Source organism: Apodemus sylvaticus, chromosome 17 (assembly GCF_947179515.1).
Source record: "Apodemus sylvaticus chromosome 17, mApoSyl1.1, whole genome shotgun sequence".
NCBI lineage: Eukaryota > Metazoa > Chordata > Mammalia > Rodentia > Muridae > Apodemus > Apodemus sylvaticus.
The window spans coordinates 67,138,863-67,165,600 of record NC_067488.1 but is presented as its reverse complement, the minus strand read 5'-3'; the positions used below and the strand labels follow the sequence as shown (position 1 = coordinate 67,165,600).

The 26,738-nt window shown below is 49.5% G+C and overlaps 2 protein-coding genes across 3 annotated transcripts; both read left to right on the top strand.

Annotated features, from left to right (window-relative positions):
* The first annotated feature begins 5,912 nt into the window (after window positions 1–5,912).
* Window positions 5,913–17,029, top strand: Hoxc6 (homeobox C6). Of its 2 annotated transcripts, XM_052161465.1 has the most exons (3): window positions 5,913–6,018; window positions 14,838–15,183; window positions 15,887–17,029. In XM_052161465.1, the coding sequence occupies exons 2-3, from the start codon at window positions 15,030–15,032 to the stop codon at window positions 16,216–16,218; spliced, it is 486 nt and encodes a 161-aa protein (XP_052017425.1). In that variant the 5' UTR covers window positions 5,913–6,018; window positions 14,838–15,029; the 3' UTR covers window positions 16,219–17,029. The 2 variants fall into 2 exon arrangements, with proteins under 2 accessions (XP_052017425.1, XP_052017424.1); XM_052161464.1 differs by lacking the exon at window positions 5,913–6,018 and having other exon boundaries at window positions 14,558–15,183; window positions 15,911–17,029.
* Window positions 17,030–19,221: 2,192 nt separating this feature from the next.
* On the top strand, window positions 19,222–21,486 carry Hoxc5 (homeobox C5). Its single transcript, XM_052160892.1, has 2 exons — window positions 19,222–19,675; window positions 20,356–21,486. Exons 1-2 carry the CDS (start codon window positions 19,222–19,224, stop codon window positions 20,568–20,570), a joined length of 669 nt encoding a protein of 222 aa, XP_052016852.1. The 3' UTR covers window positions 20,571–21,486.
* Window positions 21,487–26,738: the final 5,252 nt, after the last annotated feature.

Sequence of the window (26,738 nt, the reverse complement as noted above, 5' to 3'; positions counted from 1 at the left end):
CCAAAGGGTGAGGAGGCTTCTGCCTGGGGCAAAGGATAAAGGAAGGACAGATGAGTAAGACAGACTCTGCACCCTGGAACTCAAATTCAACCAGCACAAGGCTATCGTGCTACTCAGACCCCTTCTGTCCACTTAGCCTCTGTTTTGGCTATTCAAGCCAGCTCTTGGCTGGCTTCACTCTGACTATTGAGCAGCTTGCCTGGCTACCACAGTTGGGACTACTGATTTGGGAGGATGGGCCTGCTGAGTGGACAGTCCTCAAGCCCAGTCACAGTAGGGCAAAGGGAATCTTGACATTTTCTAAAATAAAAAGTCCAACCCTGCTAGTAATGGGATCGTTCTGGAGGGTCCTAGGCAGACAAATCTGTTTATGCCAATAAAATTCTGCTCAAACCATTCCAAATTCCAGAGATACAAGCCGGCTGGCTCAGCCAGACTAGAGGAAGAGGGGAGGGAGGGCGAACTTCTGGCCTTCAAAAACAGACCTCCAAGGACAGATATTTTTAAGATCAGATCTCTGGGTCAATGTTTTTTAACCTAGGCCCAGGCCAAGTGTTTCATCGGGGTCCCAATCTCTGGCCCCCATAAAAAGGGCTCAAGATTTGTCAAGTGATTTTCCTAGGGCTCACCCCCCAGCCCTGCCTGTGAGCCCGAAAAGTCAGCTTGGGGGATAACTTTAGAACCTGCCAGAAACTCTATAGAAAGTTGGGGTCCTTGCTGGCAACCAAGTGATCCCATTTGGCTTGGGAGACATGGGGTGTTGGCCAGGGAGGCCTGAAAACAATATTTTACTTCCCACCAGACTCTGTGGGACCACAGAGGAAGACCCCCATTTCATTTTTTTAATCGTGAGATTATGATTGATAATAATAATAATAATATCCTGCGACATGATTCCCTCATCAAGTGGTTCTAAAGGGCCTTGCTGCTTTCTTTCCCTCCACAGCTTGCAACACCAATCCCCCCATTCATCCCTGTCCCTGCTCAGCAATGTCCGTGGCCCCAAGCCGTCCAGTTGGAGGGCGGGCTGCGTCTGTCGCCTGGGTTCTTTGGAAATGTCGGGCAGCCAGAGGGTTAGACCTAAGGAGCCCCAGCGCCTCCTCATGCATTATCCGCTCCCCACTTTCCCTGCTCACCACTTTAGTTTTCTCGTTTGAAAAGAAAAGGAGGTTAAAAACCCGTTTTATGGGGGAATGTAATTGCGAGAGCGGGATGCGCTCTTTAGAAATGCGTGCTCTTAAATGCTGCCGTCGTATCATTACCGAAATGGGTACCATTCGGTTTCTGCAGATACGACTTTCTCTCATTCTTTACTTTTTTTATTAGCCAATCAAAGTGGCTTCCGAAAGCTATTTGTGATTTGTAAAAAATAGTATCTTTCAAAATGCTGAGTTGAAGCATCTCGCTCATTTCGCCTTGGATTTATTATTCTAATCTCAACGGTAGAAACAGGATGATGCAGCTATTAAGTTGGGGGGCAAATTCGTTTTTCGGGATAAAAAAAAAATCTCCGCACTTTCCTCCCCTACTCTTTCACTGAATGCCCAAAGAAAATGCGGGTCATGGAGAAATTTGGGGTGCCAAGGGAAGATGTGTACCGCTGAGGGGCTCCGACCCCTTGAAGGAGAGAGTGGGTTGGTCTCCCCAGTTTCATATTCCTGGTATGAGATGCCCCAGAGAGTGCCTGAAAGTTGAAAAGTTACCCCCCAGCCCCAATTAAAGAGGATTCAGAACAGGTTGTGTGCCACAATCTGGAAGTAAAATTTCCGGTGAGTTGCCGGGCAGTGCTGCCCCATTCTTCCCGCTGCCATTGTGAAAAGCTGGGGCAGCGCTTCCTCGTCGTAATTTTTAACTACCTGTTATAAAATTTATGGGTGGGTTTGTAAAAGGAACAGGTCTCTGCATCCGGCTGAGGGAACTGCTTTACTTACTATGGAGGAAGTTTGGGGAGGGGATGAAGGGTCTTCTGTTGGCTAGCTGAGCACCCAGCCCTTGAAATTCCCTTGCCATCTCAATGTCGGTCAAGAAAAGAGGCGCCCGCTTTTAGATCTCCAGCCAGTAGGGAGTGGCTGGACTGCAGTTTAGCAAATATCCTCTACCAGGTAATTTATACTGGCCTCCCCACACTGCACTTATTACCAGTATTGGAGGTCTGGGGAAATGGGGTGCATAGACTTTTAGAGTAGAAGGCAGAATTCAGAGCAGTAAATGGCTCTCTTATGGGGCCTGCAAATTCTGAAGCCAGATCCCAGCTGCCTAGACATTGAAGATCTTCCCTCCCCCTTCCCCTCTGAAAAGACAGGTATGTGGGCAACCTGAAAGGGTGACAAGGTTTCAAAGAGCCTTGCTACGAAAGAAAGAAAGAAAGAAAGAAAGAAAGAAAGAAAGAAAGAAAGAAAGAAAGAAAGAAAGAAAGAAAGGAAGGAAGGAAGGAAGGAAGGAAAAGGAAGGAAGAAAGGAAGGAAGAAAGGAAAAAAGGAAGCTGGACCAAGATCTTCAGCTTTAACATTGTTTTATTTATTTATTTTTTTGATGATTGAAAGTTACCATTAATATCTAGAAAATAAGATGAACCTGAATGAAACTAGAAATAGTCTTGGGTGTTGGGAGTGTCATTCTGTCTGAGAACGGGACCACCTGGGAAATGAAAGTCATTTTAAGGAGTCTTGAAGCTGCACAAAACTCTCACCCCTTCTGCTGCCTCCAAAGGACTGCCAAATCCCGGTCCAGCTCTCTTCCTTTAGACTCCATCTACGACAGGCTTGGTTGGGAGGGCTGCCAGCAGCCTGAGGCTCCAGTTCTTTTTGATGGGTGGGGAGTTGGGGGGCTTGCCTGGGGCACTGCAGTAGAAAAGATGTGTTCTCTTTCTAGAAAACAAAGGTGGGATCAGGGACGGTATTCATTTTCAATTCCTTCATCTCGCCCGCCTCCGTTGCCCCAAGGCTGCAGAGCTCGGCAAAGCTTTCATTTTCATCAGGTCCAATATCATTTACCTTCATTTATTAAGAAAAGTATTTAAAATTTGGGACAGCAAGAGAAGGCAGTGGGTTCTCAGCATTTGAACCCTCTTTTCTTCCCTCCCTACATCCCCTGTCTGCTCCTGCTGTGTTAGTCTAGAGCAGCCGGCCTTTGGGGAGTGGGCGGTGGGTGAGGGTGGGGTGGGGGTCGAGGGATGCTCCCTTTCTGAGAGAATTGGGTAAACATGGCGACCGTGGCGCCCATTTGCACACGCTACACAAATGCATCGCATTCCCGGTTGTTTGCAGAAAATTTACAGCTGAGTAATAAAAGTTTACGATCGACTCACAAGTTGGATTGGCCACAAGAAGTCATGTGGATTCCATCCATGAACGTGAACTTTTTATTGTGGTTTGTCCGTTCCGAGCGCTCCGCAGAACAGTCCTCCCTGTAAGAGCCTAACCATTGCCAGGGAAACCTGCGCTGGGCGCTCTGTTCATTACGAGATTTTTTTTTTATTAATCTGATTAATAATTATTTTCCCTATTTAATTTTTTCCTTAGGTGGAGTTGCCGGAAGCCGGGGGGGGGGCACCTGGGGAGGGCGGGGTGGGAGGGGAGAGGCAGAAGTTGAGAGCACCTCTCTCTCCCTATACCCGACCCTCTGGCCCCCAAGGGGCAAGAGGTTCGCGGGTGTGGGGGCTGAGATCCGGAGCTGCAGATGCCTCCACCCCTCCCCTCTCCCAGAGTCTCCCTCCTGCCCCTTCCCTGCAACTCTCCTTAATTTTATTTGGCTTTTTAAAAAATCAGGACTTTTTATTTATTTTTAAATTTATAAAAAGTATATGTATGTGTGTGTGGAGCTGGGACAGGCTCGGCAACGGCACAGAATGAGGAAAGACAGAGTGGGAGAGAGAGAGAGGCAGAGAGAGAAAAAGAGAGAGAGAGAGAGAGGGAGAGAGGGAGAGTGACAGCAGCGCCCGGTAAGTGTTTCCTTATTGGTTCAAATATGTAACTAATGGTCCGTAGCTGGTGGCGGTTTCAAGATAAGGACAGCAATGGCTTGTCTTGGTTAGAGAGAAGAGGGGGCTGGTGAGAGGGTGGGCGCGAGGGTAATTAAGGGGAGGTAAAATGGGAGGATGGGGTTAAAGCTGAAATCCTGGTAGTGGGGAGAATGTGTTGTCCTGATGTCGTTATGCGCCGAAGTTGGGGGTCCTGGGCGGGAGAATCTTGGCCCGCCGGGCGGAAGTCCCTGGTCTAGGGCGCGGAGCCCTCTGCTTGATGCCCACAGTGTCTGTACCTGCTTATTAGCTGACTACTCTTGGCTGGTGGAACTGTAAAGTGGTGGCCTGGAAGCTCAAACTTCAAGGCAGGAGAAAGTACCCGTAGTCTGGGCCCATTGCCCCCTATGCAACGTCAGCTTCTTAACCCCCAAACAAACTTTCCAGAGCCCCCTCCCTGTCCGGCAGCCCCCTCCTACTCGGAGAGCTAGAAGCCAGGCCTCACACATGCGCAGTGTGAGCCCAGGGCCGGGCTGCGGAGCAGGAAGCGGGCGCAGCTAGGCGGGCGGCGGAGCCTGTTAATTGGCAATTAGGGGGGGAGGCTGGTGGCTGGTGCGCGTCAGCCAAGGGGAGAGAGTCTGCCCACCCTTGCTCCCGCCCCCACCCTGGCGCATAGGAGGGTGGGAGGCGACCTACGCTGTGCGGGTGGAAGGAGTTGGGGGTGGGGATGCAGAGCTCAAAAGCCATCTTGTGCTCGGAGAAACGCGGCCTAAAAGCTTACCCCCCCTTGTGGGCCCAGCGCCCCCCACCCACACTTGCGGTCACTCCACTTGGGATGCCACTCCAACTTCTTCCTGCGCCTTGCAGGACTGCTCTAGATTAAGACCTGCCTTGTCCCGGTGGAGGTGGGAATGAGAGAGACCTCCGGTTGGGCGGGGATAAACCAGGCCGTGCCCCCAGGACTTCGAGAGTGCTGCAAGCCCCCCCCCCCCAGCACTTTATGGGTAGGGTTGGGTGAGTTTCCTTCGGAAAGGGCATCAGACTAAGGTGGTGGGTAGAGTCCCGGATCTTCCTAATAATTGGTGCTAATGACGTGTTGTATAATCTTAACCTGACACATATGGTTTCATAACATAGTAGCTTAATTTCTTCCAAATGTACGTGGCCCTGACTGCATTGCAGTTTGATATATGACCCCGCCCTGCTTCCAGGCTTGGATCTGAGGCGACCCTGTTAGTGTGAGATTGTGTTTATAAGGAGCGGCGCGCGGCGTGCACACAGAATGCTTACACACCCAAACAGACACCCCTTAGAGCTGGGAAGGCGACATGCTCCTGGCGAGGGCCCAGACACTAGGAGACAGACTCACACCTTCAGTCTGCGTCAATCTCACCCGCCCCCCATCTTCTCCCAGAAGCTCGTCTGAGAGTCTTCGCCCAGCAGTGTGGGGGAGGGGATAGCTGGATTTCCTGTTTAAACCCAGACCTATCGCTGGGGGGCGGGGGGGGGGGCACAGTGGTTAGAGAACCTGTTTTTATGAAATTGTTAAAAAATACAGTTCGATTTCATTCAAATCAAACCCTTTGAGCTCGAGCCTATGGTGAATCCTTTTTCCCATCCCCCCCCACAACCACCTTCCCTTCTCCAGCCCCCCCCCCCAAAAAATCCCCCTTTGCAGTCGACATAAAGGCCTCTGAGGTATTCTCTCGGGGAAAGAAATGGCATTTTCTCTCCCCTTTCCCACCCCACCCCCCAATAAGACTGGTGTGTAGACAGAGGCGTCTGCCGAGGGGCTAATTTCGCGTTCCTTGTTTACGACCAAGAAAAGCGCTTGGCTCTCCCCAAATGGGCCCAGCCTGCCGCCTGCTCTGGCTGCCACGCAATCTCCCGCCGACCGAGCCTGGCCCCCAGGCGGATGCCGGGGAGAACGAGGCTGCGTCTGACCAGGACGGGGGTCTGTGGGACCTGAAAAGGGCCAGGGGAGTGCGCTGAGACAGTGGAGGGGCCCTGGAGGCCCGAACGGGAGCCTTCTCCTGGCGTACTGTGGGAACCGCCGATCGGTGAGGCCGCTATTTCTTTTCAGCCTGTATTTTTGTCGGACCCTATTCCTTCGGATGGCCGCAATGACGTGGGAGGGGATGTTTGGGGGACACAAGAGTCCTTTGTTCCACCCCAAAAGAAAACCATTTTTGGAGAAGGCTGTTCAGACTAATGTGGATTCACCTGGGATGTTAGAGGCCCCCTCCCATCCAAGGGGCGGGCCTGGGTTAGGATGGGGTATTTCTCTAGGCCTACAGGGGATCTAGCTGGATGTGCTAATAGCCATATCAAGGTGCTAGGGTGTGAGAGTACCCGTCAAAAACACCAACTCGAGGTGTCTTTATATTTTTATTGATTTCCTGTTTCTTCTTGGCTACAGCCCTGCAGCCCTTGATCCCACCCCTCCCTGCAACTTTATCCTATACCCTTCACCCCTAGACCCCTCTTTGGCAAGCCTAGAAGCAAAAAGCGCCAGTGACTGGCCCTAGTTTTCCAGTTTTCCGGTCTGGCCAGGGGATAAACCAGATCTCAACAGCGAGTTACTTTCACTTTTCTACCCCTTGGTTCTTTCTCTTTCTGGTGCTCCAACAGAAGCATAAGAGGGGCCATCAGTGGCAATCCACAGCCTTCTTGCAGGCCAAATTCTTTGTGGATGTGGTTCCTCACTGCAGGAGAGCTCTCTGATTATCTAATAATAGCCAGTGAGACCAAGAATAGAATTTTGCTCAAGGGCTCTGCACACTCAATGCTGAGGCCTACCTAGGCAGACACTGGATTCTATGGATCAAGACTTGGCAACCTCCCCAGAGCCCGGGACTCAGAAGCATTCCCTTTTGGGCACCTCAGGTCTGCCCCTTGAGAGATTTTGTAGGCTCTGCCATCCCTGTGTTTCAGGCCAGGTTCCAGGAGAAATGGGCAGAGTAGACCCTTTCTCTTCTCACCTCTTGTCTGACAGCTGCAATCCCTACAGAATTTGACCTTGGTTTGGCAACCTTGTTGGGCTGACTGTTGTGTTCTGAAACCAGGCTTGGTGGAATTGTATATTTATTATATACAGTCTCAAATATCCAGATTCAGAGGCAGGGAGAAATATAGAGAGTCATATTTCCTCATGGTTAAATGTTTACTACCGTGGCTATATTTGATAAACACCATTTTATGTGCATGCAAAATTTTGTTATCCTTCACTGGCTGAAAGTGGGCTAGGGGAGCTATGGGCTGGAGGAGAAAGCCCTCTGTGCATCTCTGTGGAAATGTGTGTGCTGGAATTGGAGTATGTGGCTTCCAAAAATTCAAAGAAGCCATGGGCTTTGGCTCGTTGTTTTTGCCTGAGACATACTTCTGCTGTCTCTCCTCACCTCCATATGAAGTCAACCAACTCACAGGCTCTCTTCCAAAGAGAACCCAGTCATCTTGAAAACGAAAGTCTGCGGGTTCTTTCATGGTTGCTGTGAGTCTGAAAGCAGTTCTGAATCACCAGGACTGGGCCCTAGAGGCTGGAAGCCTCCATGTGGATGGCAAAGGGATTGTAGTGGCTAAGGTGATTTCTCAGCAGGGGTCTAGGTGGCTGCGGGCCAAGGTGCTTAAAAAGGCTTGTAAGGGAAGGCAAAACAGGAGAGGTGAGGGTAGCTTGTGGATAACTTTCCTTCCTTTTGCTTCCCTGGCTCTTTATCTCATCCTAGATTTGCTTGTCTGTAATGGCATATTAGGAGTGCTGGAAGGTCTTATAAACACCCAGATCTGGAGACTGATGGGGGTTCGTTTTAATCTTGTCAGTGACTTGAACATTGTGAGGTCCACAAAGAGGAGGGTGGTGGAAGCCCCTCTAGAATGCAAGCTGGACCCTAAGGCTTGTGGGCCTGGAGCCCTGAGCATGGGCCTTGGCTGGGAATTAATTGGCCTCCTTTCGCATCTTTTTTGGGACCACGAAAAGGCAGAGCTGAGAGGAAATAAAATGTCAGTGGAAAGCCCCATAAATGAAAGAGTGAACAAGAGGAAAGCTGGATGAGGTTTTGTGCTGCTCCCAAGACACTGGGTTCCTGACCAGACTTGTGGCTCCAGGGGGTTCACAGCCTTTCTTCCCGAGCGACAGAGGGTGTAACCAAGTAATTCAGGCCTTCCTGCTCTAGCCACACCGACTTTGGGGTGACATTATCCCAAGACCGTGTCCCTCAGCAGCCCATGGCCTCTGCCACAGTGCTGTCAGACGCCCCTGTTTATTGTGTCTGTGCTGTCTGTGCGTTGTTTACTTGTTTTGTCTGCTGCCACCCTGCGTCAGAAACTCGACAAACCAGCAAATTCGCTCAGGAGAACAAAGTGCACGGCCCTTTCAAACTCCCTCCCCCTTTCAGCACCCCTACCTCCTGCCCTTAAGGGCGTCCTCATTTTCCATTTCTGAGGGGAGGAAGCAGAAATTGTCCTAAAATAGGGCCGATGTTTATGGGACAAGGGAATTATGAAGACACCATAAACCTCCGGGTGTCCTAGTGTTGGAGAGACTTCCAAACCCCCTTTCTCTTTTCTACAGCTTTTCTTCCTTTGCCTTGGTAACCAGTTGGGTAAGGGGGCCACAGACCCTGAGAACATTTCAACTTCCCATCCCATCTCCTCTTCTTCCTTCTGGCTCCTCCATTCCTTTCTTCCTGAGCTTCTCTCAGACATAGGCAGTTGGGTTTTCTGTCACGGTAATAATGTGTTGGTGGATTCATAAAACTAGATAAAGCATACCACCCCTTATCTTTTTAGCCCCCCCCCCCCTCAAATAGCAGTGAATTTAAGCAAACCTTACAAAATTAAATTACCCATCCTGTAAGGGGCCTATAAATCCCCAACCCTGCCAGGTGTAGAGTCAGAGAGGTCCATGCTTGCCTTTAATTTTGCTATCAAATCTAAAATAGTGTCATTGCAGTAAGTAATATTCTTGTTTCTGAAATTAATTCTCCTCTCCCCCGTCTCCCTCTTTCACCAGTATGAATTAAATGGTTCTTTCAGAGCTACTGACAATACAGGATAAAGTTATTTATAAAGAATTGATGATGATGTTTCATTGTTGGTTTATTGTTCCAGAACATAATAACATTTTATTTCAAAGTGGGAGAAGTTAGACTAGGAGAAGATGGGGGGGGGGGGGGAAGGTTAGAGGAGGCTTGGTATTCATATATACAATTCTTGTTATATTTTTATGGCTTTCACAGTTTCCATATGACAACTTACTGTAATGTCATAAATGCCAAGGTCTCCAATTTTAAATTTTCATTAACCCCCAAAATGCTCCCAAGTAATGGTCTATATTCAGAAGCAAAGGAGAAACTTGAAAGCTGAGGCCTTCTTTGGACTAGCATAGAACAGCACATTAACGCCCACCCCCTTACCGTCCTTCCTAACTTGATAGTTTCCTGAGGTCCTGTTTTGGCAATGCAAAGCACCCTAAATATTCTGAGTCTTGATTTTTATCTCCAGACCAACTAGGGCCACCTGCTTTGCCCTCTCCAAATGTCCCAAGGCAGTCAAACTTTCCATTTTCAGTGGGGATGAGATGCTTTCCACAAGCCCCCTCCTCAACTGATATTGCTGCTCCTTTGGCATCAAGGTAGAAGGAAGGCTTGAGGGCCTGGTCTGCAAAAGTCAGATTTTTATTTTCCAGGTGAAGCCTGAAGGGGTTTCAGGGCAAAGTTTGATGGAAACCTATTTTACTTTTGAACTTTTGGGCAGACTTGGAGAAGCCAGACATACAAAGCTGGGTATATGTGCCTGTGGATAGTAATAGCCATAACCAAAATATCAGTTAGGAAAGGTCAGGCAGAGATTCACAAAAACAGAGGATGGGAGAAAGCCATCAGAACCGCTCTGTATACTTTTCTCCAATGCTAAAGTGAGAAAGCCACTTTGTAATCTCTTCTTAGCTCAAAAGAAGGATTCACAGCACAGGCCTGGGAGTTATTTGGATCAAATCTCAGCAGCTGAGCATGCCCCATCTGCTCCTTCCCTCCTTCCTTACAGACCCCAACTCCCTTCAACTGGTCAGCTTCAGCTTTGTCACCAAATATCAGCACCCATAAATGGATCTGTCAAATTTGACTTTTCTTCCAGTGTCTTTAAGCTTGACTTTTGAAAAGAGTGTTCCTTTTTGGAATGCACTGTATGTATTGAGGAAAATATATGTGTTAGGAAATCTTTCCCTACCACATCTCAGAAAATCTGGGAGCCCTTTGGGTAAGCTGTGCTTTGGCATTCCCAAGCAGACCAAACCTCCTGTTCAGGTTCTTTAGCCCGCGTCACTCACCACTCTCTTTGCAATTCTTTCCCTCAGAGGTCCACGGAAGATCAAAGGGGTTTGTTCACAAAACACCAGACATTTAAAATAGGGGTTTTGTAATTTTTTTCAAAGCTTTTTAAAAAATTTAGTCATAAGCCAGTAGAGCTAGCTGAACTCTAGAACAGCAAAGCCTTAACCAAATAATGCGATTGTGAGCTGAACTGAGTAATTATTGAACTCAGCTTTCTCTGTAAAAGGGATTTCAGCTCTTGCCCAGTGGCACAAAAAGAGCCGCTGGGATAACCGTTCAGTATCTCTGGAAATCAAGAACTGGAGATGGTGGAGGGGCAGGGTCCCGCAGCTACGTGGCTTTCAGGCAGCCAAGAGCCCAGGCAGGCGAGGAAGCTTAGAGTCCGGCGGCTCCGGTTCCAGGGCTCCAGCGTCGGAGTGAGCGCACAGCTTAGGAAGGCGCCGAGCTGTAGTTGGCGTTGCTGGCCAGGAATGGAATATGTGCATCTGTGCCTTAGTCAGCCACAAACATCTTAGCAGAGGTGAGGGAATCTAGGGAGAGAGGAGACTTGAGGAACACAAAGAAGGACCTTCCACGAAGAATATTTTTTCAGATCTCACCAGGCTCACTTCGGAAATCTGTACACACTAAATTACTTTATTTGTCAGAACAGAGAAGAAAGCAAAGGCAGACAAGGTGGAGCCCGTCCGTGGCCATCCGAGAAACTGAAGTCCACTCTCCCCTCATCCTTTTCCCAGTTCGGAAGCATAAAGACCTCCAAGCCTTCTCCATAGGACTGAATCGGGGAAACCCCTAAGTGCCCAAGCACGGGTGCAGCCCTTAGCCTCCAGGCCAGTGACTACACCCACTCAGGCCCCAAGAGCAGGCAGTAAATTCCTCTCCTATAATTAGTGCTCCTGGAAGGCATGTGTTTTGGATGGGGGGGGGGGTGGCTGAAGCGGCCAGTGGGAACTTTCCCGCTTTTTTTTTTTTTTGAGTTTCTATATTCTGTTTTTGAATCCAGTAATTACAGCTCCCCAAAGTGAAAATCTGCTCTTGACACCAAGTCCCCTCTGAATGCCTAATTCAGAAGGCCTAAGGCCCAGGGCTTTACATAGACCAGCGGGCCTGTTGGGGGTGTGGAGAGGGGGGTTTCCCTGATTTCTCTAGACTTGTTTTGATGGAAACAAAGAACGGGAGCCTCCCTCCTTCCCAAGACTTGCGCATATTTACAGAGCTGCACTGCAGTTTTAATAAAACATCTGTTCTTGCTTCTGCTGATGGGCTTCCATAATTGTTTTCAGACAAATTTAACAGGAAAATATAAATATATTTAGAAAAATTCGAGTCCCAGCCCCTCCCCCACAGACAGCCAATCTTTTGCCAAGGGAAGAGAGGGAACAAAATGGGAAAAGGAAAAAAATATTGTCCCAAGGAGGGAAGATCCAACTCATCTGACCTGCTTTCCCCCTTGGAGCGAATCCTCTCAATAAATTTCGACTGAATTTAACTCAGTAAATTAAAGGTCTAACTAAAGGAAATGGACTTTCTTCCTTTAGGAATAGAAAGGGGTGCAGGAGAGTATAGTGAAAGTTAACTTTCTCTAAAGTCCTTAGATGGAAGGAAGATATTTGTGTTTCTGCTTCCCCTGGTCTCCCCCTTCCAGCATTTCTGCCTTTTCCCCCAGCAGCTGGTTTTTGTTCATTATAAATCGGCAAGACCTTTCAGGATCTGCCCTCTGTTTAGGAACCTAATAAAACACTTAACTTTTCTGGGCCTGAGACTTACATTCTGCTCCTCAGGTCGCCCACCCCTGAGCATACCACCTTTAGGCCCCAAAAGAGAATCTTCCCAACTTTGGAGCGCCTTTAATCTCTGGAGGGAGGGGCTCCAGGAAACTCAGGCATCCTTGTTAGGAGGCTGTAGCACATGACTCCCCCAAAGCCCCTTCATCCCTCCCTCACCCACACATCCATAAAAGAAAAAAATTTAAGTATACAAAAATCCACACCCATGGAAAGCAAAACTTCATTAAGACATCCTATCTTCCATCATTCAATTTGTTTAACATTGCAACAATTTAATATCTTGAAGGAAGTACCACTGACATGATTTATCCCTCTAGCAATCTCGCTCTGAAATAGGAGGGGAATTTACTCTTTCTTGCCATGGCTTCTAAGTGTTACACTGCTACCCTCAGGGCAGACAGGAGGCTGGGAACTTTGAAAGAGGTTACTGGTGTCCAGGGGTGCACTGGCTTGTTCCCTAGCTCAGCCCAGGATACCCCCCCTCAGTTTTCTCTCCTCCTATCTCTTGCCCTGTAGGGGGACTGGAGCCCCAGCCAGCTGTTAGAAACCTCTGCCCAGGCATGCCGTGAATTCAAGCACAGTTGGATTGGAAAGCAAAAAGCAATACACTACTGTTGTGTTTAGGGATAACTGATTATATTACACCGAGATGAGATAACTTTTAAAAAATCTCTCTCTTATTAGAAGCCTTTTCCTCTACCCTCTTCACCTTTGAAAGAAAATAGTATAGTCAAAGGGTACAAACTTCAATAATTACAGGGATCTTTTTTTCTACTCCTCTAAATTCCAATCAATTTCCCTCCTTTTCAAAGGTAGGGGCTGGATTTTTAAAAGCCAACACAACTTGTCTGGCAGGAAGACTCCTCAACCCCCTAAAGAGGTTCATGTATTAACTAACATTTTGTCTGCACTAGCTCCTATACACTATCTGCTTTGGGGTTCGAAAACTTTATCCCCCCCCCCACCCCCTAGTGACACTCCAGGGAAACCTTAGCGTTACAGAAGATGAATAAACGAGTTTTTTTTTCCCAGCATAGTCCCGTTTATGGCTTTATGGCTACCCATTGATTACTCCGCTTTGTTACACAGAAGGGAAAGATCATAAAACCCAGGCGACATCCGGGTTCTTGTTATAGTCAGTCTCAAAAAAAAAAAAAAATTAGTGAGGGGAAAATATGAGCGTTCACTGCTTCCTGCATGTACCTCACCATCCTCTCTTTGTCAGCTCCAAGTATTTCCAGCCTATGTAGATGTCAAATTCTGTTTGGATTAATCAAAGGAAAACCCCAGCTGCACACCTCTGCTGTTCACTCGCTGCAGCTCTCTCTGTCGCTGAAGCATTTACACAACTGCAGTTTCCTATCTCCTCCTCCTCCCTTTTCTCAGCCTCAAGGTGGGGGAGAAAATGGAGGTAAGGACTGAGAATCCAGAGGTGACTGGAGGTAGCTGAGGCAAGAGACCAAGCATTCCCCGGGAACCCCTTTCTTAGGGTCTTCCAGCCTTACAGCCCAGGTCCAGGGGCACCTCCTTTGGCTGGGCAGTGAACCCAGAACAGATAGGGTCTTCTGACCTGAAATGGAGCTTGAGTGTGTTGGGAGGTATCTGTTCATTGGAGTACCACCAAATTTCCTCTTTCGGGATGCATCCTATGTGAATTACACCACTGGCCTGGCCTGAGCTGGTTCCAAATCATAAATTCTCACCAATACAAACAGGAGTTGATGTCTTTAGAAGGAATCCCAGTCTCTCTCTCTCTCTCTCTCTCTCTCTCTCTCTCTCTCTCTCTCTCTCTCTCTCTGTGTGTGTGTGTGTGTGTGTGTGTGTGTGTGTGTTATTATAATGCTTTCTTTGAAGCAAAAAAATGTTGTCAGAGTTTCCCCAAAAGGTAGGTCCTGGGGAGGAGCAGAAGGCTAGGAGGCAAAAGAGAAAAGATGCACACACTTCAGGATCCTCACTGTACCTGCAGACTCACCCACACCCTTTAGATCTATTTGCCTTCCACATATCCTCTAACCCAAGACTCTTAGTACACTACCGTCCTCTGTGCACCATGTTTCAGGAAATTTCCTTTTCCTTTTGATTTTTAAAAATTATTGGAAAAAATGCTGTCTAGTGATGGGGACTCGCTTCATGAGAGTGTCAAGTCAGAATATCTTCTAGAATTTCTGGGAACCTCTTTCTTTCTACTGGGAAGGATCTCCTCAAATGAAGCAACCAGGATTTAATTTTAGAAAAGGGTCAGATACAATAGATGAAATGGGTCTGAAAACAAGGATTTCTCTGCCCTGCGGTTGGCCACAGCACAGCAAAGTTAGCTGGGGCGGAGAGATTTCCTGGGACTAGACCTTTCCTTCCGCTGGTAACAAGGCCCTGCTCATAGACCTGCACCCCACCCCCAACCAGTTTATGTGTGTGTGTGTGTGTATGTGTGTGTGTGTGTGTACATATACATATACATATTCTTAAAAGAAATCCAAGTCTTACTTTCAAAGCACATACTTAGTCTCAACTAGGGAATCAACAGAAGCAGAAGCGATTTTTTTCCCCTTTCTTGACATCTGGCTTGCGATTGGCTGGAAGGGGGTCAGCTGACTTTGTCATTTTGTCTGTCCTGGATTGGAGCCGTCCCTATAACCATCTAGTTCCGAGTACAAACTGGAGACAGAAATAAATATTAAAGAAATCATAGCCCGACCAGGTAAAGGCAAAGGGATGAATTCCTACTTCACTAACCCTTCCTTATCCTGCCACCTCGCCGGGGGCCAGGACGTCCTCCCCAACGTCGCCCTCAATTCCACCGCCTATGATCCAGTGAGGCATTTCTCGACCTATGGAGCAGCCGTAGCTCAGAATCGGATCTACTCGACTCCCTTTTATTCGCCACAGGAGAATGTCGTGTTCAGTTCCAGCCGTGGGCCGTATGACTATGGATCTAATTCCTTTTACCAGGAGAAAGACATGCTCTCAAACTGCAGACAAAACACCTTAGGACATAACACACAGACCTCAATCGCTCAGGATTTTAGTTCTGAGCAGGGCAGGACTGCGCCCCAGGACCAGAAAGCCAGTATCCAGATTTACCCCTGGATGCAGCGAATGAATTCGCACAGTGGTGAGTTTTACAGCTCCGAGATATAAATTAAATAAACTGAACTGGCTTTATGACCGGCTTCCCTAGAAGAACGGGCGGAGAGAGTTTTTTATGGCCCCATAAAAACAATCACGCTCGTCTCCTCGCCGACACCGAGACAGGGCCCCCTCTTCTGCCCCCTCTGCTCGCCTCCCGCGCTGGCTCGCAGGGGCCTGGCCCCCTCAGTCCCCGACGGATTGGAGGGCTCCAAGAGGAACTGAGGGGGTAGGAACAGGGCAGGGAATGAGGGGAGGGGACAGAAGGTATAGGAGCCCCCCAAAGTCTAGTTAGGCCGGAGAGAAGGGAGGGAGTTAGGAGAGGGCAAAGAAGTGGGGAGAACTTTCCAGGGACCTAGAGTATTGGGGAAGGTTGGGGAGCCCAATCCTTGAGAGATGGGGTCCTTATCCCCAGTAGTTGCTTTAAAAAAATCAGCTTTTAGACAGCCAGCTTTCTGCTTGTTTTTTGCCCCGCCCCCCCAGCTTTCTTTGGGACACACATCTCCCACCTTGTGGGAGAACTGAATGAAGTTGGGGTTCTGGCTGTCCCCCCCCCCAGCGGGGGTGGGGCAGAGCAAAAGGGAGAAGGCTAAAGCCCGAAGGGGCTGAGAGCTGTGGGCCAAGTTGAGAGGGTCTGGACTTTGCTAGACGAAAATGTCTGCAGAGGACGCCTTGCTGATTGTTTTTAGTGTGTTTTGTGCCTGGATCTCTAGGGGTCGGTTACGGAGCGGACCGGAGGCGCGGCCGCCAGATCTACTCTCGGTACCAGACCCTGGAACTGGAGAAGGAATTTCACTTCAACCGCTACCTAACTCGGCGCCGGCGCATCGAGATCGCCAATGCTCTGTGCCTGACCGAGCGACAGATCAAAATCTGGTTCCAGAACCGCCGGATGAAGTGGAAAAAAGAGTCTAATCTCACGTCCACACTCTCAGGGAGTGGTGGAGGGGCAACTGCCGACAGTCTGGGAGGAAAAGAGGAAAAGCGAGAAGAGACAGAAGAAGAGAAGCAGAAAGAGTGACCAGGACTGTCCTTGCACCCCTCTTTCCTCCCTTGCTCACCCCAGCTCCCCGAATCACACACTCTGTATTTATCTCTGGCACAATGATGTGTTGTGACTTCCTAAAACAAAACAGGGAGTCAGACGAGGACCTGAAAGTCAGCTCTGGACCCCCCTCTCTCACTGCACAACTCTTCACTCGACTATTCCTCTAGCCCCCTCGCTAGCTCCTTCCTGGCTTGTCTGCAGGCCCCTTCCCTCGCCTAGGCCTAGGGGACCAGAACCTCGCTTCAGACTTCACAGACGTCCTTCCAAGTGAGCCCTAGGCTCCCTCCCCACCCCGACGCCCTTCACTCCTGCCCTCCCGCGCAGAGAGCTGGCTACAGGGCCTGAGGCCTCCACTCCGGGGCCTCAGGACCCGGCCTGACAGCCGGAGGGCGGGAGGCCTCTGGAGGGTGCGCCTTGGCCCCCGCAACAACTCCCAGGGCCTCTCCCCAGTCCCTGCCCGGCCCCTCTGCCCCAGCAAATGCCCAGTCCAGGCAAATTGTATTTAAAGATTCTTGGGGTCATTATGGCATATTTCGAACTGTGACCGTTTCTGTGTGAATATTTCTAGCTGTATTTGTGGTCTCTGTATTTATATTTATGTTTAGCACCGTCAGTGTTCCGATCTCATTTTAAAAAGGATTTAAAAAAAGAGGGAAAATAACAAAAAGAAAAAAAAGTGAATGACGTTTGTTTAGCCAGTAGGAGAAAATAAATAAAGAAATAAACCCCTACGTGTTATCCTCCTGTATAAATCCGACCTCTGGATCCGTTCTCGAATATTTAATAAAACTGATATTATTTTTAAAAGTTTATAATCCGCCTGTCTGCTCATTCACCCGCCCGCTGGCTTGCCCGCAGAGCTCTCGCGCGGCCTGCCGCTTGCAAAGCCCCCAGCCCTCCGCACTCGCCTGCCCCGCAGCCAGGCGCTGAGCCTCGGTCTCCGGGTTCTCCTGACCGCGATGGGGTTCTGAGAGCCCTCTGGGACCCTCCCTACACGGAGCAACACATGCCCCAGAAAAGAAAAGGAGGAAAGGGGCCGCCTGGACTTTCGCTGGGGGCGGGGAAGCTAGAGTGAGCCGGGTTGGGCTCCAAGCCCCACGCGGGCCTTTCTTCCTGCCTGTAGCAGCCAGGAATGTTCGGCGTCTGAGTTCTGAGCCCTGAGCCCAAAACGCGAGAAAAGGAGCCTGATCCGAGCACTAGGGTCGCTCCCACCCACTGTCAGCAGCACGGGAAGAAGGAGGACTAGTAAGCAAGCCCCCAGCCTGCCAGGCCGGCTGTTGTGAAACCTTGCTGAGTCTCCCTGACAATCCAAGGACCTCAGGAGTCCCTCCGTAGGGACTGAGAGATCCAAGGACGACTAGAGAGAGAGAAACACTGGAAACTGAGTTCTCTGGCCTGTTCTGGGACACCAGACAAAAGTCCCTCTTCCTTACAGTCCCAGTCTGTCTGGTTCCTGCCTCTTCTCTCCTCAAACCTGGCATGAGGGGCACAGTAGGACCCTAACCCTTTCTCAAATCCAGCCTTCTTTCCCCAAGGCTCAGCATAGAAACCCAAGTGGGCCTAGGAGAGAAGTGGGGTGTGGGAGGTTTCCGGAGAGGGAAAATTCGGCCTGAATTTTCCACACTCTCCAGGTCCCTGCCACTGTCCCCCTCCAGAGCGTTGGCCAGCGGGAACTGGGAGAGTTCTGGCAGAAAATGAGAGTTCCTGAGGAAATTCAGGCAATAAAGACTAGGGTTTGGGACTAAGAAAGCAGGGGATAGGACCCAAAGGTTGAAGAAACCCTGGCCAAAGACCTCACCTAGGTTGCCCGACTTCTGGCCTGCCCGGCCCCCTCCCCATGGGCCTTCTAGCTCAAAACCCGGGCTAAGGGCTTGCCCCTAAAAGAGTAAATTAAAAGCAGGCCTTCATCTCTGCCCTGCTCATAATATTTGTGGAGGTTTCAGTCTTGCTCCTCTGTGCTCTAGGGGGTCATCTGAAATATCTGGTATCTTCATGGTACTCCATGAAGAACACACAGAGCTGTAGAAGGGCCCTCCAGCCTGTTGTGTCTAAGTACACACATGGGAATGTTGCTTCTTGCCCCTCTAGGGTTCCTACCCATGTCCATCTGGCCCCTCACCTCAATCACATCCCAGAGAGTACCTAGGACTCTCAGCCTCTGAACTTGTCCGCCAGCCAGCTTCTGTTCACTCTGGAACCTTTCCTCCTCTTGGGGGCCTGCCTACCTCCCAGAGGTTAATTTTTCCAAGCATACAAGATACGATTCTCTTCATCAAAACTGAGTTCAGTCCTCCCAAGCAAGAGGCCTTGACCTTTGTTTGGGTAAGGTAACCTCTTGGTTCTCCATCCTGGTCTTTAGCTACCCCAACTCTCTTTCTCAGTCATCATTGAAGTTTGGAAGATTCTGTAGTTAGGAACTGGCACTATCCATAACAAAAACCACCAGTGGAATTCCTAAATAAGGCCTCATTTTTTCTAAAATTTAAACAGAATTTTAAAGACAAGCTTAAGGGTTAGATTGTGCAACAAGCAACAACTTCTCTACAATCTGACTGCTACAAGGCCAAGCGAAGCTACAAGATGCAATTCTCCAGAGTCAGCACCAGGTGTCGCTGTGAGCTCGTTGTCCCGACTACCCCCCAATTCCAAGAACCATTTTTCCTCCCCCTTGCTTCTCTTTCTCTTTCAACACCCCCCCCCCCCCAGCCCGGGCTTTGCCAACATATCAAGATGCGTTTCGCCGGCTTCCATCACTAACCTCCCGGAGGTCATCAAGCCAAATTTATGAGTGGCCGCTCCAGTCACGTGACTCTATTTAAGGCTCCCTTATTTGGGAAGAGCGCATAGGATAAAGAAAGAGATATCTCCACCTATAAATTGTGCACTTTGGAGAACAAAAACCCCCTCAACTTCAAAGAGTCACAAATCACCCTTAATCAAAAAGGGTGCAGAAATTTTTTTTGGGCCCTCCCCGCCATGAGCTCCTACGTAGCCAATTCATTCTATAAGCAGAGCCCCAATATCCCTGCCTATAACATGCAAACTTGTGGGAACTATGGATCGGCCTCAGAGGTGCAGGCATCCAGGTACTGCTACGGCGGATTGGACTTAAGCATCACTTTCCCACCGCCTGCGCCTTCCAACTCTCTCCACGGGGTAGACATGGCTGCCAACCCCCGGGCTCACCCCGACCGCCCCGCCTGCAGCGCAGCGGCCGCTCCGGGACACGCTCTGGGCAGAGACGAAGCGGCTCCTCTGAACCCTGGGATGTACAGTCAGAAGGCGGCTCGCCCGGCGCTGGAGGAGCGAGCTAAGAGCAGTGGGGAGATCAAAGAGGAGCAGGCGCAAACAGGGCAGCCTGCCGGACTGAGCCAGCCACCGGCCCCGCCACAGATTTACCCGTGGATGACCAAACTGCACATGAGCCACGGTAAACTTTAGGACTTCATTTTGCGCGCTCGGGTCCGCCTGGGTTTTATAGGCCATGCGGGGCAAATAAAGAAAAAAAACCTGCGGCCATAAATTTTACGATCCAGGCATCAATGGCTCGTAAAACTGTCCACTAAAAGGCTTAGAGGCTGTGTGCGCCCAAATTTACGACGACATAATTGGATCATAGGAACAAAACGTGTATAAAAGGCAATATTCAATTTTGGGGGGAGAGGGAGGGAGTTAAAAAAATAGAGGGATCTGAAGGGTGAGGAGCATGGGGCTCCAGAGTGGGGATCCCCCCGCGGCTCCCTCCCTCCCCTGCGGAGCCGGCTTGGCCAGTGCTCGCGGCTCCGGAGGATTCCAGCGACTCGGGAGGGGCGGGAGGGGGGTCCCCGGTGCTCGGATCTCGAGGGTGCTTATTGTTCGGTCCGAGCCTGGGTCTCCCTCTTCCCCCCATCCCCCCTCAGCCCCTCCGGCCGCAGAGTGAAGGCGGCGGTGGAAAGTTTCCTGCTCAGGCGGAGGCGCTTCTCCCGGGACCCGGCCTGCGGCCCTTCTGGCCTGTCCCACCGCACCCACCTCTACTCCCTCCGACCTCGGGTGGGGCCTGGGACTAGGGTGGGACGTTGGGGTGCTGCACGCTATTCATCCCTCCCTGGTTTGGGGGAATTTATGTTCCAGAGACGGATGGCAAGCGGTCCCGAACCAGTTACACGCGCTACCAGACCCTGGAACTCGAGAAAGAATTCCATTTTAACCGCTACCTCACTCGCCGCAGGCGCATAGAGATCGCCAACAACTTGTGTCTCAACGAGAGACAGATCAAGATCTGGTTCCAGAACCGCAGGATGAAGTGGAAGAAAGATTCCAAAATGAAGAGCAAAGAGGCTCTTTAGAGGAAGCAGGGAGCCCTCAGAGAGCACCCCGGTCGGATGTGGTCCCTGCGCCCTTCCTTTTCGGTTTTCCTCCTAGATTTTGAGGCGGAGGCTAGAGCATTGGCTCCGGGCCTCCCAGACAAAAGCGCATTTCTTTGGCATTCCGAATCCCCATCGACCCAGGGTTCTGCAGGACCGCCTGCACTGCCTGTCTTGCCTCAGTTCAGCTGAGCAACCCAGGCCTGGGGCACATTCTTGTAGGGCGGGTACTGGATAAGTCTCAGCCTAGGCTGCCTCCCCGACTCCGAGCTCTAGCTAGGCTAGCCTGAGTTAAGGTGAGACAGACTGGCTGTAATCCCTTCTCCCCGACCTCAACCTCACCCTCTTCTTTGTTCCTACCCAGGCTGGCCAGGCTGCTGAAAGCTGGTTGTGCCAGGCAAAGGCTATGACCAGAAAATCGGGGTGCTTTCAACTAACCTTTATAACTTCTAAATTTGTTTTTGTTTTTGCTCATTAATTATTTGCATATGAAAGAGGGAGATAAGTAAAAGTAGGCCTGTAGCCCTGGAGTTGTATCATCCTATGCTCTCTAAACCTTCCAACCCTCTCCCCAAAGCCCAGGGACTTCCCTAGCCTGGCTTGCTGCCTGCACTCTCAGGTTCATAGTCCCAGCCTGCTAGCTAGCTCAACTATTGGGGGTCTCTTGCCTTTGGACCCTAGCAAGTGGTTCTTTGAGGTTTTTTGCTATCCTTGCCATGACTTTCTCACATTCCTGCCCCATTGCAATTGCCCATCTATTTATTGACTCCCAGTCCTTCCTGAAACTATATTTTGTCATATCAAATAAAGCCAGAAAAAGAACAGGACTAAATATTCAATGACTTCTGTCTGTTTAGGGCATGCATTGAGTAGATGTGTCTAAATAGGCTCTGAGATGTATTGGGAGTCCCAGTCTTTAAGCTATCCCTTAAAAAATATTTTTAAACACGTTTAGAAGCAACAAGAACAGGGAATAATGTAACTGAGTTCTTTTCTTAATTCATGGTTCCAAGAAGGGCCTCTGGGATAAAGGGGAGTACACTTGAGGTATGCTGGGGGTATTTAAGTCACCCAGACTTTTCTCTATATATACTATTCTCAACATTGGCTAAAAAGATTTGCCGCTTCTAGACTGTCTGTAGTCTGTACTTTATGCCAGAGCATAGGAACTCTGGCTCCACTGACTTAGATTCGGGCCCTTCTGGGTTTGGGTCATCTCTGAGGGTTCTTTCTGGATATAGAAAAAAGGTTGAGTCCTCAGTTTAGGACCATGTTTGATCCCAGAAGGGTTCCCAGCAATAGTAGGTGCTGCTTGGTAAAGAGGTGTTGGGGAAGGGGAATTGGCCAGGATTTGAGGTGTTCTGCAGCTTTCTAAGCTATGGGATGGGGCGAGGGGGACTAAGGGGACAGTGAATGCAACATGCAGTGTGTGCCTGCCTTAGAGAAAACATCCAGACTGATCCCTGTCTTCTAGGGTCTAAGCCAATGAAGGACAGTTAACTGGAATAAGAGCTGTATAGACCAGTGTGGGAGCCATGTCTGTTTGCCATCATCTATCACAGTCTCTGAGATTTTGTATAAAGGGGGAGGGTGGCCTATAAAAGAGGGGGTGAGCTAATTCAGGTGGGGCTGGCCTAGGCTGATCTCTGCTCAGTTCTACTCCAGGCTCCATGCGATGAAGGAGGAAGTACTCTACAGGAAAAACTTCCCTGCATTTCCTCTCCAGCCTCCCACCATGGGGTGATTTCCTGGAGCCAAGCCTAGGCCCCCCCCCCACACTGGAGGAGTGGGGATCTGAAACTGGGCTAAGACTTCTCTACACTAGGATAGAAAGGGAGCAGAGTGGCTCTGGGGAGGGGCAGGGAGATGCCTTTTTATGATTATTAATGCTTATGCTCTTTGGATTTATTAAAGGTCTGACTTCACTGCATCCCACTGTCTAAGCAATGTGTCTGTCACTTTTAGAAGATTCAAGAGCCTGTCCTCATCCCATGCTTAGCATGCAGGAGGTCTCAGCACATGTTTGTCTAGCTGCACCCCATTACCACCATTCCCTTTGCTCTGTGCTCAGACAAGGTTAGAACACTGCTCATCTCCCTTCAACTTGCACCCTGCAGCCCACCCTCCTCTCTCTCTCTCTCTCTCTCTCTCACACACACACACACACACACACACACACAGAGAGAGAGAGAGAGAGAGAGAGAGAGAGAGAGAGAGAGAGAGAGAGAGAGAGAGAATGTGTGGTTTTCTTCAGGGAGTTATTTTAATTTTTTCTACATGCTGCGTAAAACTATTGGGTGAGCACTGACGCATGAAGAAGCACTGGCGGCTCAGATGGGTAACAGTTAAATAAGGAAGAGGTTATGGCACCCACACTCACCGGTTCCAGCCTCCCAGACTTCAGGAGGTCCTGTGCTTCCTGCGGGAGGGGGCACACCAGGGCTTGATGGGAAGGGAATAGGGGTGATATCGATCAGACCAGCCTGGCAGAGTTCACCAGCACTCTATGAGTTTTGCACACACCCCCTTTGCAGACATGATCCTCTTATTTCCTGGAGGAGTTAGCTGAAGGACTGTCTCAGCTTGCCCAGGCTTGAGGGGAGTGAAACTGTGCCTCCAGCTCCCTTCCTTTCTATCTCAGGCTTGAGCCCTTGTCTAGCCACAGCTGTAGCAGTTCAGGCAAAGGCAACCAAGGCAGAAGACACAAAGCCAGAGGCCTCAGACCTCCCCTTCACTAGGGGTGGGTGGGTGGAGGTGAGGCCTAGAAATTTACTTTCTCTCTGACCAGAAGCTTCTGCTTGGGGTCTACCCCACCAAGCTGCCCCTGGACCAACTTTTAAGTTCCAGGCCTTAACATTACTCTGAGAGAGTACACGAAGGGGCGCTTAGGTCCCAAGGGTGATGATGATAGATAGAGCAGGAGCCCACTTCTCTATTTTTTCCCTAGAACCCACCCACTCTGGCAACAGAAAAGAAGGGGAAAATCATGACTTACCTTCCCTGGGGAGTGGGAAGAGGGGACACGGCCCACTCTGAGCAATTAGAGGAGAAAAAATAGGAAAAAAAAATCAACAGGACCTTGAAGGCATCAGGTCCTTAGAGAAATAAGTAAATAAATAAATAAGGATCCACCTTTTCCCCCTCCCCACCCTGCAAGGGGCCGTGGAGGAGGGGCAAAAGAGCAGCACAAGGGCTTTTTAGTGCAACTGAGCATTAGAGAAATAGAAAAGGCTTCTATGTGAATTTAGGAGTTTGAAACTTTTGGAGGTTATTTATGTGAATGGCCCGAAGGCAAGCCCGTGAGTGGCTCTTGGGGGACCACGTGATGTCATTAAACCAAGTTTTATGGTGTAGGGAGAGCTGACAAACCCACAATATATTTACATCATATATAATCTTAACTGTCCAGCCACGCAGCTGCTGGTGAGGTTTAATGCTAGGACAGAGGGCCTGGCAGTTAGAGGGGACGGCGGCGCTGGGGATGATGGTGAGAGAGGTTACATCTTCGCAAATGAATCCCAGGCGAGAGAGATCGCTGCTGTAAGTTAATTCTCTGCCCCCTTTCTCTCTTTCAGACCCTTTCTCTCATTTACCTAACCCCCTCCCCGACTTGAAAGGAAAGGATTCTCACTCATTAAGGGGAAAAAGAAAAAGGCCTCCCCAGACTCCCTCAGGCCAGGGCAGGAGAAAGAGGGAAGCTGCTGGGAAGTAGGAAGATGGAGGGCCTTAGCTCAGATCTCCCCTCTGCAGCCTTCATTCAGCCTGGCTGCTAGTCAGCTGGGCCAGAAAGAGAGAGGCCTTGCACCTTCAGAGCTTTGCAAGGTCTTTCTGCTCCTCCGTGGATGGGGAAGAAAGACAAGCCAGAGCCAGAAACATGGCTGTTTGGTTGTGGGGATCTGCAAACCCTAAATACAAGTGCAAAATGCTTCTGGGTCCCCTGTTCCATGGACAGGCTATCTCTTGGCCACTGGAAAACTACATGCAGAGTAGGAATCTGGGGAGGAAGACAGGGAAAGACAGCTTTGTGGTGGTTTCTGAACCCACAGACTGCTGCTTAGACTAATCTCACAGGCCTAGGTGGGCAGCTGCTTCAGCCTCCAAAGTCCTGGGCCTAAGTATGTTTGGGGCCCTTAAGGCTTATACCTTTCCCCAACGTTAGCTACTTAGTTCCTCCCAGCAGTCCCAGCCTTGCCTAGGTAAAGCTAGGCCCTGGAGACCTAGAGGTTTCTGCTTAGTGTGCAGCTTTCAGTAAGGATGGAGGCAACTTATTTGCTAGGCTCTAGAAAGTCCCCTACCTGGGAGTGGGAAGAGAAGAGGAGACTGGAACTTGCAAGACCCTGATTGTGAAAGTACTCTGGAGGTTCCTTTTATGTTTATATTAAGGAGTAGCAAAGAAAGCAAAAGCAAGAAGCATGTGCCCATCACACCTGTAAGGTGTACCTCCAAAGATGTTAGGGGAGCTAATCTAGGAAAGTGACTTGTGACTCAGGGTACTTATGCAGTGACTGGGAACAGGAGAAGATTTATAGAGACTGGAAGCCAGAGGGTTTCAAAAATGGGAAAGTAAGGGAGTAGAGGGAGCAGTCTTTCAGAAAGGACTGCTTTGGGTGAGAGGGGTCTGTGTGTAGCTGCTCTGTGGGGAGATGCAGTTGTGGGAAAAGATGTCAAGCTGTTAGCACAGCTTAGGGCACCCCACTGCAAGCAGCACAGCAAAAATGGAGCAGAGAACCAAAATGGGGTATATTTGGAGAGGACAGAGGCCCAAAGGCAAGAGGAGGTTAGCCAAGCCCCAACTTTACCATATCCCACTTATACTTAAACTCTTAAGCACTAAAAGCTTAGGTGTCAATGTGTAGGGTTAGGGTTAGGCCATCCTCTGATGCCCTCTCGCAGGACCCTGATCTTGCTCCCTCCACCCTCTTGCTCCAACTTTTATGTCTTGCTGAGAATCTTAGACTATCCAGGAGCCCATTCAAAGTTTCCTTCTGGGGCTCTTTGCCTGCTCCCTTCCAGTCCCTGTTCTACAGCAGTCTGTGATTTTGAGGGTTTCTGGAAACTTTCTGATGGACATTTCTTTTGATCTCTTAACTGACTTCCTCCTTCCCTCAGGCCTCCCCAGGCCTTAGCAAAACTCAAGGGCCTTTAACCAGAATTTAGTCTGGGCCAATGCTGCACTCCCTGGTAACACTCTAGAGCCTTACCTGCCTTGTCAATCTCAGACCTTTCTCTTTCTTTCTGGGTAGAGGGGGAAGTGAGGGTATTTCTCTGTTTTATCTCTTGGGGGCATTTGATACTTCACCCCTTTTTAATCTTCAGGCTCAAAAACTCCATTTCAATATCTTTTCTTCTTTCTTTAACAATAGTTCTTTTCTCCCTTCTGATGATTTGTTTTGGTCAGGTCCATATACAGTATGCATATGTGCATGTGTGTAAATGTATGTATATTATATGTATGTATGTATGTATGTTTAATCATTTGCCCAGTCTCACCTGGAACCGCAACACAAAAGGGAGATGAGATTCTTGTTTTCCCACCCTCTTTTCTAATTTGAGATGGGGGATGGGTAAACAATCAGATGCCAAAGATGCCCCAGCCTACCCAGAAAGCTTTTAATTTTGTTCCTAGGTCTTTAACTCCAGAAGAAGCAAAACAACCAATCAGTAAAGTGTTTAGCGGAGTCACATGCCCCCATCAACCAATCCGCAAAAAAGTGAGTGCTTGGATTAGTGTCTGGATCGGCCCCTCCATTCGTTTTTTCCTTTCTTCTCAACACTGGGTTAAGAACCTGAGTCGGTCAGAGTACAGACAACGCAAGAGTGCAGGGAGGAGCTATTCAACTAGATTATAGTCCCCGCCCTCAATTTTAGAAGCTGTTCTGAGGAGTCTTTTGCGGCCCCTAGTTTCTAGCAAAGTTGTTTGTCGAGTTAAGTCCGGGTTTTTCCGGGGATCTGAAGTTGTCAGATAGAGCCAGCTTTATTTGCTGGTGTGACCCTCTCCGATTCGCTGGTTTTCAGGGGGTGATTCTGAAGTAGGCTACAGAGCAAATACGGTGGAACTAGAACCCCGATTTAAAATTCTGAGTTGCTTCTTACTGCCATTTTTACCTTTTGGAGTTTTAGTTCTCCTGCCATCCTTTTAGGGACAGGTAG

Bases quoted from the DNA above. Each gene is read 5' to 3' on its own strand.
- Hoxc6 (XM_052161464.1), top strand. From the start codon at position 14,784: ATGAATTCCTACTTCACTAACCCTTCCTTATCCTGCCACCTCGCCGGG. The intron at 15,184-15,910 runs GTGAGTTTTACA...CTGGATCTCTAG, and splicing joins GCGAATGAATTCGCACAGTG to GGGTCGGTTACGGAGCGGAC.
- Hoxc5 (XM_052160892.1), top strand. From the start codon at position 19,222: ATGAGCTCCTACGTAGCCAATTCATTCTATAAGCAGAGCCCCAATATC. The intron at 19,676-20,355 runs GTAAACTTTAGG...TTTATGTTCCAG, and splicing joins CAAACTGCACATGAGCCACG to AGACGGATGGCAAGCGGTCC.